Below are 17,933 nucleotides of genomic sequence, written 5' to 3'. Positions count from 1 at the left end.
TAAGCCTCCCCACACACCAGCTGAGAAGTGGGGAGAGTGGCCATTTAAACTTTCAACCTCCCCACCCATGTGTGAGGAAGTTTAAATTTAAATGGCCACTCTCCCCACTTACCAGCTGGTGTGCGGGGAGGCTTGAAGTGGCAGTGTGAGTGGCTGGGTGCCTTTAGTGCCACCTCTTTAAGCCTCCCTGCAGGCCATCTAGGAAGCAGAGAGAGTGGCCATTTAAACTTTAAACCTTCCCTCCCATCAGCTGATGGGTGGGGAGATTTAAAGTTTAAATGCCCATTCTCTAAGTGTTCCAGCCACTCATATAGGCTGAGTGAGGAACCTAATCCCATTTGGGGGGCTAGGTTATGCACTCCAATATTACAGATTTACCATTCTCTGAACTTGCCAGGAACATAATCCCTGCAATACTGGAGGGCTTCCTGTATATTTCAAGAGTTTCCAAGGGCTCGAATGACAGGAGGGCAGGTAGGCACTGAGGGTCATGGGAGCTGAGTGAGTGTGTCAGCACTATTGGGTAGGAGCACAAAGACTCTCGGACTCTCGGTGTGCCAAATCAGTCAGTGGCTACGAGTTGCTTTGATCACATTAGGGTGCAACTTTCAGTTGTCCTGGAACCCTGATGTTCTGGGATGGAAATTTAAACTTGTCCAAAATGTAGGAGAACTAGGTGCAGTTTTCAGCTTTCCCAAGCTCTTAGCACAAGTACAAGCCTATTGGCAGCTATAAGAGGATGGAGCAACACTTGGGCTGAATCCTACTTTCTCTTTCCCCCTCAGCAAATAATCAACAGTGTGATAGCATTACTCCCATAGGTAGCACTTTTGCACTGTTGTTCAGATTAGGCAGGGGTTCCTAACCTGTGGTTCTCCAGATGCTTCTGAACTACAACCCCCACCATCCTCAGCCACTATAAATTATAGCTGGGAGTGATGGGAGTTGTAGTTCAGCAAGATCTGGAGTGCCACAGGTTGGGAACCCCTGAGTTAGGAGATGAGAGAGGACACCTGGGCTATGTCAGAGAGGAGAGAAAATGAATCAAGCAGGCACTGGTATTTTTAAAGGGAAAGGTGGCAACCTTGCTAGGAGCCATGGAAACAGTACCCTTTTTCATTTTCTGCAAACAACTTTGGTCAGAAAATACAGGGTGTACTCCAGCTAGTATATTTGGAAGGCTTCTATACACTGAGAGCCTTGTTTCAGGGACCTCACAAAGCATCTCTTGAAAAGGAAAACAAGATGGTCTTTGTAAATAAAAGTTCATGCATTTGCGTAATGAAGTCACTTTCCGAAACTGTGCTGAATGATATTTTTTATGAACAGACATGATGACGATAGGTGGGGCTGAGGAGAATTGGGGAGGCCAATTAGCTTGGTTAAAACGGCACATTTTTCAATAGAGTCTTGGAATTCTTGGGAACCTGATTTCTTGCTCCAAAGAAGTCACACTGACTCCTGATGACTTTTAGAATACAGAGAACCTTGTCACTACCGTTCTCCTAGACCAGAATATATATGTATATATTTAATCCAACATTTTCTTTGAACCCAAAGTGCTAAAAATCATTACTGCCATTTACTGTCTGATTCAGCTCCTTATTAAATCCTGATTGTGAGATTGCCAGGGGTGAGGGGCACGGGGGGGGGGGTTCGACTTTTGTATGTGAATGGCAGTGTTTGTGTAGGTGGATTTCAAATGGAAGGGTGAAAGAGGGAAAGTGCTGATAGTGAAACCATGAAGGAAGCCAGAGCCTTGAATACAGAGTCGGTCTGTATCCTGACAGAGTGAAGATAAGGTGGCAGTACAGCTCATGGTGCTTTCCTGGAATACAATCCGCATTTTGACACTCTCTGCTTAAGCACTGCCCATCTGTATGTTATTCAGCTGGAGCCTCTAGGGAGAAAGAGGAGCTACAGGCACAGAAAAGGAGTGAGAGAGAAAGCAAGCAAAGGCACTCCTTTTAATAAGGATCTGCTTTAAAACTGCTTTAGAAGTGCCACATCTGCAAGCTGGAAACTGGAAGTTAAAACAACTGAGGCGCCACTAAACCAAAGTGGGGGCAATTAAAGCAGAAGGAAAACTAAGTTCTAAGAAGCTGCATGATCACTGCTGGATGTGAGGGGAGGAGATGGCTTTGATCTTGGCCTGGCCCCTGCCTTTCCCCATATTCTTCATCCTGGGATATTTCTCCTTAAGCTTTTCTGCAACGGAGGGCAATGTTTTTCATTTTGACACTGAAGGTGGCTCAGCAGTTGGTAGCCACGAAGACACACTTATCAATGGGCAGCAACAATCTGTAGCTGTGGGAAGTTGGTTGCCTTCTGCTGAGGTACAGTAACTCTTCTGTCTGTTGATCTTTCTCCCTTTTTGTATGTTTTGTTCTTTATATTTTTGTAATGGCTTCATATGGTTAGAGTTAATTTAATCCACTGGATGTTTCAAACTGGGAGGGTGGAATTTTGCAGATTTTAATGCATTTCAAGTAAGACTAGAAAATATGTTTTTTCCCCTTTCCAAAGTATACAGATCCTGCTGCCTGCTTTGAATAGGCAGCAGTATTACAAAGTCATGTTTGCTTGCTTGGATTCCTTGCAAGAAAAACAGAACAGGCCTGTATCCAAAGAGCAACTGAATAAACTAGAGACATTTCTCAGTTTGCTTTTTAAACATAGTAACTCAGGGATAAGTCCTTTAGATTTCCAGGTTTTGAAGGGGAGAAAGTTTGCTTTGAAGTGTGTGTGTGTGTGTGTGTGTGTGTGTGTGTGTGTGTGTGCCACATGCAAAGTTTGTGGCATGTTTCATTGGTTTTGACTCTTTAGATGCACCCAGTCAGGTGTACCTTAGGTATGTCCCATTTATTTGAGTATGAAATAATGGTACTGTCACCTTGTGTTGAGGTTTGACTGCCTGTCAGGGACCATCTATTCTTCAAGTTACTCTCCTCCTGTTATGCAGTCAAGGTGTATATACTTCAGAGAAAGACACCACTATTTCTCATCCATGTGTGAACCTCAAGTCAGTGTTGTATAAGCTTTTCCATCCATCAGTTCCTTGGAGACACAGCTATTGTGCATAAGGCGGTCTCCCAACTACAAAGTATACCCATTTCAGTGTTATGTGGAGAAGATCATTCAGCACATTCAAAGTGATGCATGTGTAGGGTTGTGCTCTCCATCAGTTTGAATTAGGAACTTGTTGCATACTCTCCAGTAATCTTTTGCAGTTTGGGGGGGCATTTGTTGGGGGGAGGGGATCATGTAAAGAGTGGGGGGGAGGAGTGAGAAAGGGAAAGGGAGAGAAAGGAGAAAGAGAAAATGGAGTTGTTGCTGAATCAATCTTAGTTAAATTTACATAAGATACCTTGTGTACATGAGGGAAGCAGCTATAAAACAGAACTCTGTGAATGCAGAAGCACAATATGCACAGAACAATATAACCAGGGTTCTGTATCGTGTCTGTGATTTTAGAAATGGGTGTGTTTTTCAATGCAGAAATGTTCCCATGGTTTAAACGTGTAATGTGAGAAGTGCTGGCAACTCCTGTTGATTCCAGTGGGGCTTTTATGTGTGCAATGAGGCAGAAGGTCTCAGTTTCTCTCTCCTGCACAAAATCACAGGTGCAGCCCAATCCTATATCTGTTTACTTTAAAATAGCTGCTTCTGGGTTCAGTATGGTTTACTGCTAAGTAAGTGTGCACAGGACTCTACAGTTGTCTTAGAAAGGAACTCACTGAGGAAGCACCTGCAGAGAAACCCAGAGTGTGTTTCCAAGAGGATAGAAAATAATAGCAATAGTGACATAGAAAACCAGGAAATTGCTGAAGGATTCCTTGTGTGATATGGGTTTTAAAAATGCACTTTTCAGTGTGGCCAGAACCTAAGGGGTATACTCGTGAGTCAAATGGGCCATAACCCAAAATTTGGCTTTAAAAAAACCAAATCTGGCAACAGAGCTTTGGATACTTAAGATTGGTTGGTTTTGGTTCAGTTGTAATTCAGATGATTTATTTGGAACTGAACTTTTTGTTCAGAGGGGGGGAAATAACACCAGGTTACCTTGAGGGGGAAGAAAAGTAATATCTTTTTTGTAGGTGTAGGAGGCAAATTAAGACATATGAGGTCATGGGAAAGGAAAGGAGTGTGCCTCTTGGCAATAAACACAGAAAATGAGCAGAGATTAGCAGCAACATGGATATCACAGTAATGACACCCTCCAATTACTACTGTTACAACATTCATCTGATGCATGTCCAGCAATTTTGAAATTGTTTCAGACAACAGAAGAGCTTTGGCTGGAAGCTGAGCTTTTTCCTTGGCCCAAACTTTTTGTCATTCTGTCATTCTCTTGCAGTTAGGATTTCTTTCTTACTGAGAAATCCAATGTGTACCAATGTGGGACTCAGTACTTAAGCATTCCTGAAAAATTACTCAAACGTACTTTTGGGGGGGAAATGGTTAACTTGGGATATATGTCCCTGCCATTTACTTATAAAGATATTAGAAGTTTAGCCTGTTCTGCTGTAAATAGTATTTGCAAATTTCTGGCATGTTTGGTCAGCAGCTAGTTATGCTGCCCAGTTATCTGCAACATGGAGGTGTCCACATAGAACAGGCACCTTCCTGCACTTAGCAGCTATGTGGAAACTGAGGAGGAGTGGAAGGGACCAGTGTGAGCAATGCAGATAGATGCTGCAGCCTTCATAGAGGCCTGGGTAGTCAGTCACCAACCTCATCAGTAGGGCCAGTAGAAAATTGGAATGCATGTCCTTGCATGAACCACAATGGTCTGGCAGACAGGAAGTGAACCCTTCTTTTTGCTGAATTATTCAGCAATGAAGCAAAGCTGGCCAGTTCAGTGACCCCCACCTAAATTGCTTCCCTCAGTAAGGTGGACTGCAAGAATCCACCCCGCCTCTGCTGACCTTCCAAGGTCTCTGTATCCCTCTATGGCAAGGGTGGGGAACCTTGGCCTTCTCCAGCTGTTTTTGAACTACAACTCCCACAATCCCCTGTGACTGGGGATGGTGGGAGTTGTAGTTCAAAAACAGCTGGAGGGCCAAGGTTCCCCACCCTTGCTCTATAGCAACTAGAGAATAAAGAATTCAGTAGCAGGAGCTAATCTTGATCTTGGTATAACTTACATCAACTTTATAGCCAGAGCTGGCCAGTTCAGTGGCTTCTTCTTGTCCATCCAACTGAATATCTGCATGCCACCAAACTATTCAAACTTTTTTTAAAAAAATAGGCTTTCTGGATATGTGAAGTCTGTGAAACAAGTGATTTTATTGGCTTAGGGTTTTTTTTTTTTTAACTTAGAAATGAGAGTGAAACTCCTTATACTATTCTACTTGATTTATTTCTTAGTCCAAATATTGACTTGGGGCTCTCGCTCTCCTAAACAGACATAGACTGTTAGTCACGCTTAGCAGTGCCAGATTTTATAAAGGGTGGTTTCATGAGAACCACAAAATCAGTTCACAGAATGTTCCGAGGTAGACTACAGAGTCTGAAAAACCACTAGGATAACATAGCATTATATAGTGAAGAATATATATTAGAAACATACACAGGCAATTGTGGCATTTAATCATGTCAGATTAATGCCATGTAGGATTTCCCCTACAAATTCTTTTGATGTAGGCAAGCCATGTTGGAAACATTTATTAATTTGAAATATCTAGTATGGAATCCTAAAAGCAATATATAATTTTGTTAGCTAGGACTTTTTCCCCATTCTGCTGAAAATATAATATGAGTCATTGAGTTAACATTCACCAACCTCTTATTCCCCCCCCCCATTTAGTATGGAAGTTATTAGCTAAAGGTGAATAGTATTTGAGGGATGGGGGGAATGTATAACTTTATGCACTTCCTGTGTGCACAAAGATCTTATAGTGAAAGAGGAAATTCATAGGTCTGTGTCCAAAGGTTCCCTTCTTTCAACTGAAGAGGCTTTCTCCAGAGGAAGAAGTCTTATTCTGATTGAAAGAGCCCTTCTTCCAGAAAAGAATCCTTCTGTCGGAGGAAGAAGACCAGCTCCTCCAGAAAAAGCTCCTTCAATTAGAGGAAGGGAATAATTTTGGATTCAACTCTATATGTACTGAGGAATTTTATAGTGGTGAAAGTTCTGCCAGTGATTGGCTGAGCTACTGCAATATTATGGAATGTTCACAAAGATTCTAACTCGTGAAGAGGAATGTATAATAAAACTACAAAAGCTGCACAAACATGCCTCAGATACAGAGGCGCACCTAGGTAATTTTGGAAACTGGACCTAGAGGCCTTTGGAGGGCACTCCCCTCCTTGAAAATTAATATCATCATGCTCGGCTGGGCAGGACAGACTGAATCCAGGACAGACTAAAGAGGATTTGGGGGCCACCTGGGGCTGTGGATGCCCTGGACTTTGGCCTGGAAGTCCAGGGGTTTGAGCGTCTCTGCTCAGATAACACTACACTTCAGATACACAACATCTTACATATTATACACAGTGACCTTATACTAACAACACTTTGCATGTACAGCAACATTATGTAATATGTGGAGCACAAAAGACAGTATAGCATTCATAATGGCACACCTTGCACATGCTACAGTGTGACAGAATACCCATATGCCATGCTGAGCCTTTGGATCAAGTCTTCATTATAATGGAAGCCCAACTAAGGGCCAAACTAGATGTTGTTATGATAAATATGTAGTCCTAGCCTCAAGTTTGCTAAGATAATGGGGAATGTAGGGGATATTTATAGCAATAGCACTTAGCAATAGCACTTACATTTATATACCGCTCTATAGCCGGAGCTCTCTAAGTGGTTTACAATGATGTAGCATATTGCCCCCAACATTCTGGGTACTCATTTTACCGACCTCGGAAAGATGGAAGGCTGAGTCAACCTTGAGCCCCTGGTCAGGATTGAACTTGTAACCTTCTGGTTACAGGGCGGCAGTTTTACCACTGCACCACCATGGCGCACTGATATCAGAGATATCAGCAGGTGAGAGAGGGATACTTAAGGCTTCCACTTTGCCAAGTGATTCTCTCCTGCACATTCCCACAGACCAATTTCTCCTTAGGCGGACTTATGTTTTTGCATGCCTGTAAGCATTTTCAGGAGAGAACTGGCAGGTGAGAGAAGAGTTAAGGATGCCTTATCCCTGCCAATTCTTCCTTGCCTTGGAAATGCTGCACTGTCAAAATTAGCATTACAAAGAGAGAACAAGGGCTGGGAACTCCATTTGTCCCTCATAATGCCTTAGATTCACCTGGTGAGTTGTTATGGCATAGAATAAGGTCCTTGAGGTTTCATATTACCTAAAGGTACTATGTTTCAATCTCAACTGTCTTGATGACTGTATTCAAAGTTGGAAGGTATTCCAGGTTAGTTGCAGAATTGCATACCCATTAATTTCTAGCATTGTTTTTCTCCTCCAAATGGAGCGGAAGTTTAGGTACAGATGTTTGAAATTAGAACTTACGATCCACATCAAAGTTTTAATGGAAATCATCTGTCAGAGCACAAGCCAGCGCTTAAATCATGGGAAACTGGAGAGCAAGTGGAATTATTTGGCCAAACAATATGACCTAAACATCATTGTCATCATTTTTACAATCCCATTTTAGAAAAGGCAACTGTGAAAATGATGGGTAGTCTCTAGAAGCAATAAAGGCAATTGCTTTGTTGTAACTAATAACCAAACGTTAACCAAAAGAATTAAGCATATTTAACTGGATTCTTTCATCATGACATGTACAACTCTACCTGCATATTGTCACTTGCAACAATAACTTTTCATATATTTCTCTTTGTTTCTCAGAATAATCAGACCATTGCTAATGCCTTGTTGTTTGTAGTCAAAAATGTTAAATAGCACTTAAGCCCAGCACGCAGGGCCGAACTAGACTCGAGGGGTGCAGCCTTTTCTGTTCCATTCACATTTGGAATGCAGGTGGGGTCTTTTTTGTGAGGGGATCTGAACCTTTCTCCTTCCCCTGCCTTGCCTTGCTCTGTTCCTTTGCATCCTTTACTTGTCTCCCCAGTTGGGCTTACTTCCAGACAGTTTTGAACCTAGGCTAGGAGGAAAGTACTTCATGCATGGGGTGATGGACCTGGGGTGGAATGGAAGTGTGCCAATGCAATCTCTGACCACGATGCCTGAATGTCTTCACCAGGGGCGTAACTATCATAGGGCAAGGGGAGACAGTTGTCTGGGGATCCACTGCCTTGGGGGGGGCCCAGAGGCAAGTCACATGACTGACTCCCCCAGCCACACACCCGCCCGGGCTGCCTTCAGTTGTATTCATCCTCTGAAATTGATGCCCAACAGGTGGCAGCTACTATCTGTGAGGAGGGGGCTTTTTCCCTGATGCGCTTTCTCAATTTCCCTCTGTCTTCCCTAGATCTAGGCAATGCCCAGTATCCATCCTGATAGGTATCCCCAACTTGCTAAGGCAGTGTTCTTCACGGCAAGGTCTGGGAGCTTGCGGAGGCTGCCATCAACCCTAAATGCAGCTCCCTGACTAATTCTTTCTTTTATTATTTTATTTCATTCATTTCTATACCACCCCATACAAAAAAGGCCCTGGGTGGTGCCCATGAAAACACTGACACAATTAAAACAATTTAAAAATACAGATAAAAATGCTAAAACTCAAAGCTTTAAAACTTTAGGCTAAAAGCCTGACTAAACATGTATGTTTTCAGGTCCTTCTTAAAAAAATTCAGAGAAGGGGAAACTCTAATTTCATTAGGAAGCGCATTCCAGAGTCCCAGGGCAACTCTTGTAAAGGCCCAGTTTCGAGTCGCCACCAACCAAGCTGGTGGCAACCGCAACCGGACCACCTCGGATGATCTGAATAGGTGATGGGGGTTGATGAAGAAGAAGGTGTTCTCTTAAACACCTTGGACCCAAGCCATTTATTATATTGTATTTACTATATTTTTATACTGCCTTTCATCCAAAGACCCCATGGTGGTTAACAAAAATATTTAAACAGTATTAAAACACCAATAAAAACATCCTGATAAAATAAAATAAAACATATCTATGTTAAAAGGAGAGCCAGGGGTCACTCATTGGCTAAAAGCCTGTATAAAAAGTGTCCTCTTCAGATTAGAAGACCTGTGTGAATCTTTGGCCAAATACTAAATACTCTACAAATCCCGCATAGCACCATGTGAAGGTGATCATTCCCACTGTGCACTTTTCCCAGTGCTGGAGGGGCCTTTAAGGGAAATGGGGGGGTCTCGAGCCTGACACCATCTTGGAAGGTGTGCACAGAATGCTGGGTAGTGTAATCCTTCTCAGTGCTTTGCCTTGGAAAAGTACTGGGAAGGATTACACTTTTCAGTGCTCTGTGTGCACTTTCCAAGATGGTTCTGGGCCTTGAGAGGGCTCTGTTTCCCTTAAAGCATCCCCACCACTGGCAGTGGGGAAAGAACAGCACTGTGCAGACATCAGCATGATGGAAAATGGCTCTCATATCCAAAGGCTTTTTGCCAAAGTTGTCCCCACTTGAAAACAGAGTGAAGATCACTGTGCTAAGCAATATGTGAAGAATCACAGAATGTGTTTTGGTGGGGGAAGAGTTGTTGTATAGTAGTCAGTTGTGGTAAGGGTTGTGTGATCACAGAAATTTGTCAATCTACTCTGTAGGGCTCGTCTCACAAGCAGCCAGGACTGGGCGAGGGCAGCCAAACCTGGGCTTGGCTGCCCATGGGAACCCAGGGGAGCCGACTGGCTCCTGGAGGCACTTATTGGTAGGGATGTGCAAAAAATTTCGGGCACAGATCGATCTGTGCCCAAAATGAGAAATTTTGGGTGATTCGGGCCTGAACCGAATCACCCCCGATGTCCCCCGATATTTTTCGGGGCTGAGCCAAATCACCCGAATTTCGGGGCTGAAAAATTTGGGTGATTCGGCTCATGGCCGATTTTGGGGGATTTTTTGAAGTTTTAGTGACTTTGGGGCAGTTCGGGGGCATAGAATGGGATCTGGGCAAAGGGAGTGGGGTGGGGTGGTAGTACCTAATGGGTGCAGGCGACCACCCCAATTTCAGGGGGATTGGGCAAAGGGGTGATTTTTGGGGAATTTCTGAAGTTTTTGTGTCTTTGGGGCAGTTTGGGGCAGATTGGGGCAGAAAGTGGGGCCTGGGGCAGAAGAATGGGGTGGGGTGGTAATGCTTAATGGGTGGAGGCTACCACCCCAATTTAAGGGGGATTGGACAAAGGGCTGATTTTTTGGGAATTTTTGAAGTTTTGGTGTCTTTGGGGCAGATTGGGGGCAGAAAGTGGATCTGCCCCAAAAGAGTGGGGTGGGCTGGTAGATAGTGCCTAATGGGTGGAGGCTACCACCCGTCCCCAATTTCAGAGTGATTGGCCAAAGGGCTGGATTTTGTTGATTTTCTGAGGTTTTTCTTCATAAAGTGCTTTGTGGTAGATTGATTCATTCATCATATTCATAATAAATGCGAGTGTGAAAAAGTGACAGTGGGGTCATGAGAGTTCTTTAATTGAAAAAAATCTCATTTGCTATCACTGAATGAGAATTCACACCTCAGAAAATAAGGGAATAACATCCCTTCAGAAAAACCTCTGAGGTGTGAATTCTCATTCAATGATAGCAAATGAGATTTTTTTCAAGTAAAGAACTCTCATGACCCCACTTTCACTTTTTCACAATCTCACTTACTATGAATATTGAATGAATCAATCTACCACACTGCACTTTACACAAAAACTTCAAAAATTCCCCAAAAATAACCCTTTTGTCCAATCCCACTTAAATTGGGGTGGTAGCCTCCACCCATTAGGCACTACCACCCCACCCCACTCTTCTGCCCCAGGCCCCACTTTCTGCCCCAATCTGCCCCAAAGACATGAAAACTTCAGAAATTTCCCAAAAATCACCCCTTTGCCCAATCCCCCTGAAATTGTCTGCACCCATTAGGCACTACCACCCCACCCCACTCTATTTGCCCAGATCCCATGCTATGCCCCCGAACTGCCCCAAAGTCACTAAAACTTCAAATATTCCCCAAAAATCAGCCCTTTGCCCAATCCCCCTGAAATTGGGGTGGTAGCTTCCATCCATTGGGCACTACCACCCCACCCCATGATTTTGCCCCTGGGCCCTTTTTTTTCCCCGAATCAATTCAGATTCGGATTTGGGTTAAATCTGAATCCGAACCGAATCAAGGGTGATTCAGGTGGCCCATATTCGGGCACAAAACAGAACAGGGGTGATTTGGTTCGGGTCCCGAACCGAATCACCGAAAATCCGAATTGCACACCCCTACTTATTGGCAAGCCTGCCTAAGGAGCTCACCTCTTAAATGAGGTTAAGGGATGCAGCACTGCTCATCTGGGAGTGCAAGCCACAGACAGCAGAACTCGGTCATCTGGGAGGAAGATGAGTAAAAAAAGCCTTTCCCACGCCCCCTGCCCACCCACCACCTCGCCCACCTGGTCATGAGAATTACCTCTGTGTATCTCAGTTGCTTCATTCAGACATTTCCATATATGTGCCTACAAGTGTCTGTACACATGTACATGTTTTTGTGTGAATAATTGTACCTGCATTCATTTTAAAAGTGAAGCAAAGAGGGAGGAAAAATTCACACAAAATTTAGGGAGAAAAAGATCTGGGGATGAAAGCAAAGGCAGGATTCAAACATAACATGATACTATGAGGCTGTTCTCACAGGCAGCAGGCTAAGGGAGCCCAGCCCAGTTTCTGCTGCTCGTGTGCTGCAATGAGAGCCAGTTATGTGCTGCAATGGGAGCAGCAAACCCCCTTATGGCGCTTCACACTGCTCATGTGAAGCACCTCTATGATTTGTGCTTAGCATAGTTAAGAATCCATACAATAGTTTGAGCTTCCAGACATTCAACAGGCAAACCATGGTTTTGAGCTGCTTGTTTGCTTCTGTTTCTCATCTACTCAAGACTCATTTTCATATATCTTCCTGTTTCCATGGTGGTTCAGTAGCCCTCTTGAGGTGAAGCAATAGCCCTAGCTATGATTTTTCAGTTGTCTGTTAATAGGAATCCACAGTGAACCACAAACTGTGGTTTGCAACCGGCTTCAACAGTTTCAGGTCTTGAAGTGCCACACAAATCAATTTGTGTGATGGGTTCATACAATCTGAGATATGGAAGGAAGATATGGCACTGCAGATGGTTACATATCTCGCTTTGTTGGAAGTAGCTGAGTTGAGTCAGAGGTATGTGCCCTGTCCATACCTCCCAGTGAGGCCCTGGATGCTGTCCCAGCCTGCCTTGCAATACCCTTCAACTGGCAAGCCTTCTCTACATCCGCTGCCTCACAGCTACTGGTCCCACTTGCAAAGGAGTTGGCTCACCTGGAACAAACCAGGGGAACATGAAGAGCATGGGCACTTGATTTGTCCGGTTCCAGCCTTAGAATGGGTTCAGATGGTAATGGACAAGTCAGTCACCGACTTTGCAACTAGGCTTCATGTTTTGTGTGAACCTGACCATAATGGTAAGCCATGGTTTTGTGTTATGTCTGAACCCAACCAAAGAGACACGTGGGATGGGCATTCCAGCTAGGAATCTGAGGTAGAGAGACTAAATTCTACATATTGATTTGAAAGCAAGTAAGTAGGGATGTGCCCGAATTGGTTTTTTCTATTTGATTTGTACCCAAATTGAATCTCCCCTGATTCGTTTTGGGTCTGAATCTGGCCAGCTAGCACAGGGGCAATTTGTTTTGTCCACAGATCCCCCAAAACAGGTAGATTCAAGTACAAATTGTTTTATACCCAAATCAATTCACACAGACAGCAGGCGCAGGCAGTGATTCTCTCAGCAGCAAGAAGAGGGTGGAAAAAAATCTCTTCTCTTTTCCTCCATCAGGAAAGCAGGAACAAAAAGCAGAGAATCCACTCCAAGCAGCAGGCAGGCAAGGCAAAGCAAAGCAGCTCTGGCTCTCTCTTTCTTTCTTCTCCCATGAGGCAGAAAGGCAGAATGGTGGCTGCCTGCCTCCTTAAGTACATTTGAAAATCCCTCCTTCGAACTTGCCCCCACCCTTGACCATTCTTTGACCCTTCCCCTAGCCAATGTGGGGTCAGTCACGCCTGGCCACACAAGATTTGAATAGAAATGAGCCAATCTGGAACCAGGGGGGAATCGACAGTCAATCATTGCACACTGTAAGTCACCAATCTGAAGCTTGGGAGGGTGGGATTTTTTTTAAAAAAAAATCCTGACACAAAATGGAGACAGCAAGAGAGATTGCCACAAAATGGAGGTCTCAATCTACAGATTTTTCATATCCGAAATCTGGGCAATTTGTTTTGTACCCAAATCTGGCCAGCTAGCACAGGGACGATTTGTTTTGTCCACTAATTGCCCAAAACAGGTAGATTTGAGTACAGATCGCTTTGTACCCCAATATATTCGCACATCCCTACAAGTAAGTCTCTGACTACAGGTTTTTAATTATATATATATTAAATATTTTATTTACTGTAACTGTCTGCCGTTTTAATGCTGTTTCTTTCATTCTACATCAAAGCTTCTGGACATCTAAGGAAAGTGTGTTTAATTAAATGCAAACTGCCCATGATGTTATTATCGGTATAATCTGTGAACTGGTGTGAGGGGCAGGGGAAACCTGCAGGGCGTATTTTATTTTGAACAATGTCTGAAAAAAGGAGATAAAAGAACAAATATTTATATTTACACCTTATAGGCTTTGGGGGAAAAAGAGCAAAAATGCTTACAAATAACAGAGGCAAGAAAGATTATCAACAGTGGCAGACCCTGTCACTCTGAGGATAAGAGGGGCCATTGCAATGTATGACATTTTTATTATTACAAACTGGAATTAGATAAGTTCTGAGACTATGAATGATTTATATCAGAAAGCTTGCAGGCAGTAACTGTCCACCCTGCCCCTTTGTGGGAAAGAATGCCTTTTAAGCTAAGGCTTTGTCTATTGCACTGTGTATGGAAAATATGAGCGTGCACTTTTATGGTGAACGCCTAACTAAGAAATGTTTATACTGGAAGCAACCCCATCTGTAAATCAGACACTGTGGCTGAATGGTATTTTGTTTTGTATTTGCATAGGGGAAAGGGGTAATCATGTGGAAGCATCTGCAACAGAAGAGATTTTCAAAATTAGGTACAACTAGATTTGACCACATTCATAGATAAGATACCCTGCTTTTTATAAACTTTAGCACAACCCCTTTCCTTTTCTCATTTGATTCAACTGTTGCGACCCATTTGATCATCAGGATTACTTTACTTGGGATACAGACAGACCTTAATGATGCCAGCTTAACTAATATGAATAAAATCAATTTATATGCTGCTTGGCACTCCTCACTTTCCCAAGCAGTGGGAAGTTGGGCAGCCCTGTGGCTGTTGTGAGTATACTGAACACATGGGAAGTTTCTCCATTATGGCTGTAGGGCTGTGCCCAGCCTGACAACAAAAACAGCAGTTACTGCATTGACCAAGGGTTTTGTTTTTCCTGTTGTCAGGTTGTCCCTCTTCATGTTGCTGTTCTCATTGGGGGCAAAGAAAGGAATGGAGTGCGAGGAGAAGCTCCTTCAGACACTAGCCTGAAGGCTCACCAGAAGGGGGAGGAAGTCCTGCCCCTGCCACATCACTCATCCCCACACTCTGTCGCTTATGGGTCTGACAGGACATGTCCGATGAGGGGGAAAGCCTCTCTGTGATTGTGGCTGGATCCCTCCCCGCCATCATGGAGATGGGCTTTTCCCTCTTCAGACAAGCCCCATCAGACCCATGAGCAATGGGACAGTGGTGAGTGATGCGGCAAGAGGGCAGGACTTCCTTCCCCTTCACTCCACCGCCCATGGCTACAGCGAGCCTTCAGACTAACAGCTGAAGAAGCTTGAATTTGCCTCAAGAACCACATGACAAGTATCCCATTGGCAGTTTCATACTTCTATGAGTTCTCTTGCAGTCCCTGGTCCTAGAAGCTTCCTGAAAGGATCACAGCCCTAAAGGTTCTCCTTTTTTCTCACCATTGAAGGGCCATGAGGAAACAGCCCCAAAGTGCTGTTGAGCTGCTGACAATAGACTCTTCCCTCTCAGTTTCAAAGGCAGGGGTGAGCATGCTAAAAGGCATTTGGCAGAACCTGAAGAGCATGCTTCTTGTCTGCCTCTGTATTCTTTTCCCTCCCCTGTTTTTGGGCCAAACACGTGTGGACATCTGCTATGTTTGAAGGACCTGGAATTGTGAGTAAGGGGGTGCAATACTATTGCCCCTGTTTTGTTTCCTTCCTTCCTTCCTTCCTTCCTTCCTTCCTTCCTTCCTTCCTTCCTTCCTTCCTTCCTTCCTTCCTTTTTCTCATAACCTTCCATTCATAAGAACTGCTCTGCTGGTTCAAGCTAAAAGTCTATTTAGTCGAGCATCCTGTTTCACACAGTGGCCCACGAGATGCTTCTGAGAAGCCCACAGGCACAAGATGAGGGCATGCCCTGTCTCCTGCTGTTTCTGCTGTTTCCCTGCAACTGGTATTTAGAGGTATCTTGCCTCTGAAGCTGGATGTGGTCTATAGCCATCAAACTAGTAGCCATTGATAGAACTGTCCTCCAAGAATTTGTCTAAGCCCCTTTTAAAGCCATCCAATCTAGTGGTCATTACTACATCTCATGGCAGAAAATTCCATAGATTAATTATGGTGTGAAAAAGTACTTCCTTTTATTGGTCCTAAATTTCCAGGCAATAGTTTCATGGGATAACCCCTGGTTCTAGTGGAGTGAGTGAGTGGGGGGAATATTTCTGTCCATGCTCTCTGCTCCATGCATAATTCCTGTGTTTGTGTCTGTTAGAGATGTGTATGGAACCATTCGGCACTCCATTCTAGGAGTGCCGAACTGGTTCCAGCAACCGGTGTTCAAACCTGTTCAGAGGGCGAGGATTGCTTTAAATGGCAAGGAAGGCACTGTTTACCTGCCAGCCACTGCCCCACCACTCTTCCCCCACTGGTGTCCTTCCAAAATGCGGCCAAGCGGGGCTACAGTGTGTCTCCTTGCAGCTCAGACCAGCATTGCCATGCAAATGGCTGATACACGTGCACCGAAGAGAGCCAGCATGGGAAATGTGGTGGGGTGGGGGCTGACAGGTAGGTAGTGCCTCCCCTGCCATTTAAAGCAACTCACCCTCCTGGGACCCCACGGAAATGGATCCATGAACATCCTTAGTGTCTGTGTCTGTGTTTAACCATGGGAATGATTCTCCTTGTGATGGGCATTTTGATTTTCCCACAAGACCCCAGACACAGCATGGTTTTGGAGCATTGTGGTTGACTGATGCAATGTCCAGGACGTTAGGGAGGAGGGAAACATGGTGGCCACTAGAAGGCTGCTTGGTGGAGGAGCTCGGACTCTTTTTGCAGTTTAAAAGTTCCAGGTAGGTTAGCACATGCAAAGGGGGTGTGTGTGTGTGTGTGTGTGTGTGTAACAAAGTTTACACCAGTAGGTTATGTGCAGAAGAGCTGATCAATGTGTGGAGGTCAAGGGAAGGGCCTGCCACTGCAATTCTGCCTCCCTGTGTGTTCAATAAACCCACATTGGTTGAGTGAACTGGGCTTGGGTCAGTTTCCTTGGAAGAAGAGACATGAAACCTTATGGTGACTTTTGTAATAAACTATTTGTTTACAAATGTGAGGTAGGGTGTAGGCACACCTCTAGTCCTCCGCATTAGTTTCCCTTTCTCCACAAATAAAAAAACATGTCCTTGTAGCTTCTTCAGATTCACTGCTGAGGACTCTTTCTAGCTACAAAAAGTCAGAATTTGCTGGTTACACCCAGATTGACAAATCATTCTCTCCAGCTTCCCTGAAGTGACTGAAGTCTGTCCAATTTCTCAGTCATAAAAATCCATCACTTCCTATTTAAGCAAACATCTTCTTACCCTAAATGTCCATTAAAGAAGCATCTCTGCCTATCAGTAACCAGGAGCTTAAAGAAAAAATCCTTACTTTGGCCACAACTATACCAGTGCATTGGGGAAATTAGTCAAATTGGTCATTTTATTTATTTATTTATATCTATGTGGACTGCTTTGGGAATGTTTGTTGAAGAGCAGTATACAAATATTCATTGTATTCGTATTCGTAACTTTGTAGGTCTTTGCTTGTTTCAGTCCTATATTTACATTTAATCAGTACAGTACCCTTCCTATTGAAGTCAGTGGCAAAGCTACCTTTGGCTTTAATAGGGCTAGAACAATGAAGCTATAGAGATATCTTACAGGAAATGGATGAAAAGGCAGTCACTGACATACAACGCAGACAAAACGAGGGTGGTTGAGCACCACAGAAGCTAAAACGAACCTAGGCTGTCGTGGAAGAGCCATGCTCCACCTTGACTTAAACTCATGCAAGTGTCGTTGTGCAATGTGACTCCCATTGTTTCCAAAGGAAGTCACATTCCTCAACTGTGCTTGCTGTCCAAATTGCAGCAGGCTGCTCCCCAACAATATGTGAGGTTCAGACACATGCACCAGTGCAGGCAGTGCTCAGCCATCCTTGTTTTGCTACTTTCTATGTCACTTACGTGTTTTTTAATTGTTTTCATTCTCTGGGCTGTATGTAGAGCTTTGTAAGGAGTGTCAACTAGCAGTGAAAAACAAAAAAGGAAAGTAATTTTATTCCCAGTATGTGAGAAACTTTCCTAAGCAAATTTATGGTCATAGATCATAGTCAAAATACCAAGATAGGGCTCTGCTATGATGAACAAATCACCAACAATTTCCATTGTGTCAGCAGCAATAAGCTCAAAGCAGAAGTTAAATAACATTCCATTCCTCCAGGAAAATATGCAATATAGACAGGACAGAAAGGTAACCTATAAATAACACATGTGAGTAGGCAGACAGAGATACAACTCTGAAAAAGTAAAGTGTGAGTTAATGCT

The 17,933-nt window shown here is 43.9% G+C and overlaps 1 protein-coding gene across 4 annotated transcripts in view; it reads left to right on the top strand.

Annotated features, from left to right (window-relative positions):
- The first annotated feature begins 331 nt into the window (after positions 1 to 331).
- The window catches only part of LAMA4 (laminin subunit alpha 4), a 154,124-nt gene continuing 136,522 nt past the window's right edge, over positions 332 to 17,933 (top strand). The window contains exon 1 of one of the 4 annotated variants that reach the window (XM_053307564.1): positions 332 to 474. In XM_053307564.1, coding sequence (XP_053163539.1) covers positions 460 to 474 — 15 coding nt within the window. In that variant the 5' untranslated portion in view covers positions 332 to 459. Of the gene's footprint in view, positions 475 to 1,915; positions 2,337 to 17,933 lie in introns of those variants that run through there. The other 3 variants (XM_053307744.1, XM_053307482.1, XM_053307654.1) reach the window with 3 other exon arrangements.

The sequence above is a fragment of the Hemicordylus capensis genome, chromosome 1 (assembly GCF_027244095.1).
Source record: "Hemicordylus capensis ecotype Gifberg chromosome 1, rHemCap1.1.pri, whole genome shotgun sequence".
Lineage (NCBI taxonomy): Eukaryota > Metazoa > Chordata > Lepidosauria > Squamata > Cordylidae > Hemicordylus > Hemicordylus capensis.
Note: the sequence above shows the minus strand (reverse complement) of the source record. Positions and strands in the feature narration are given on the sequence as shown.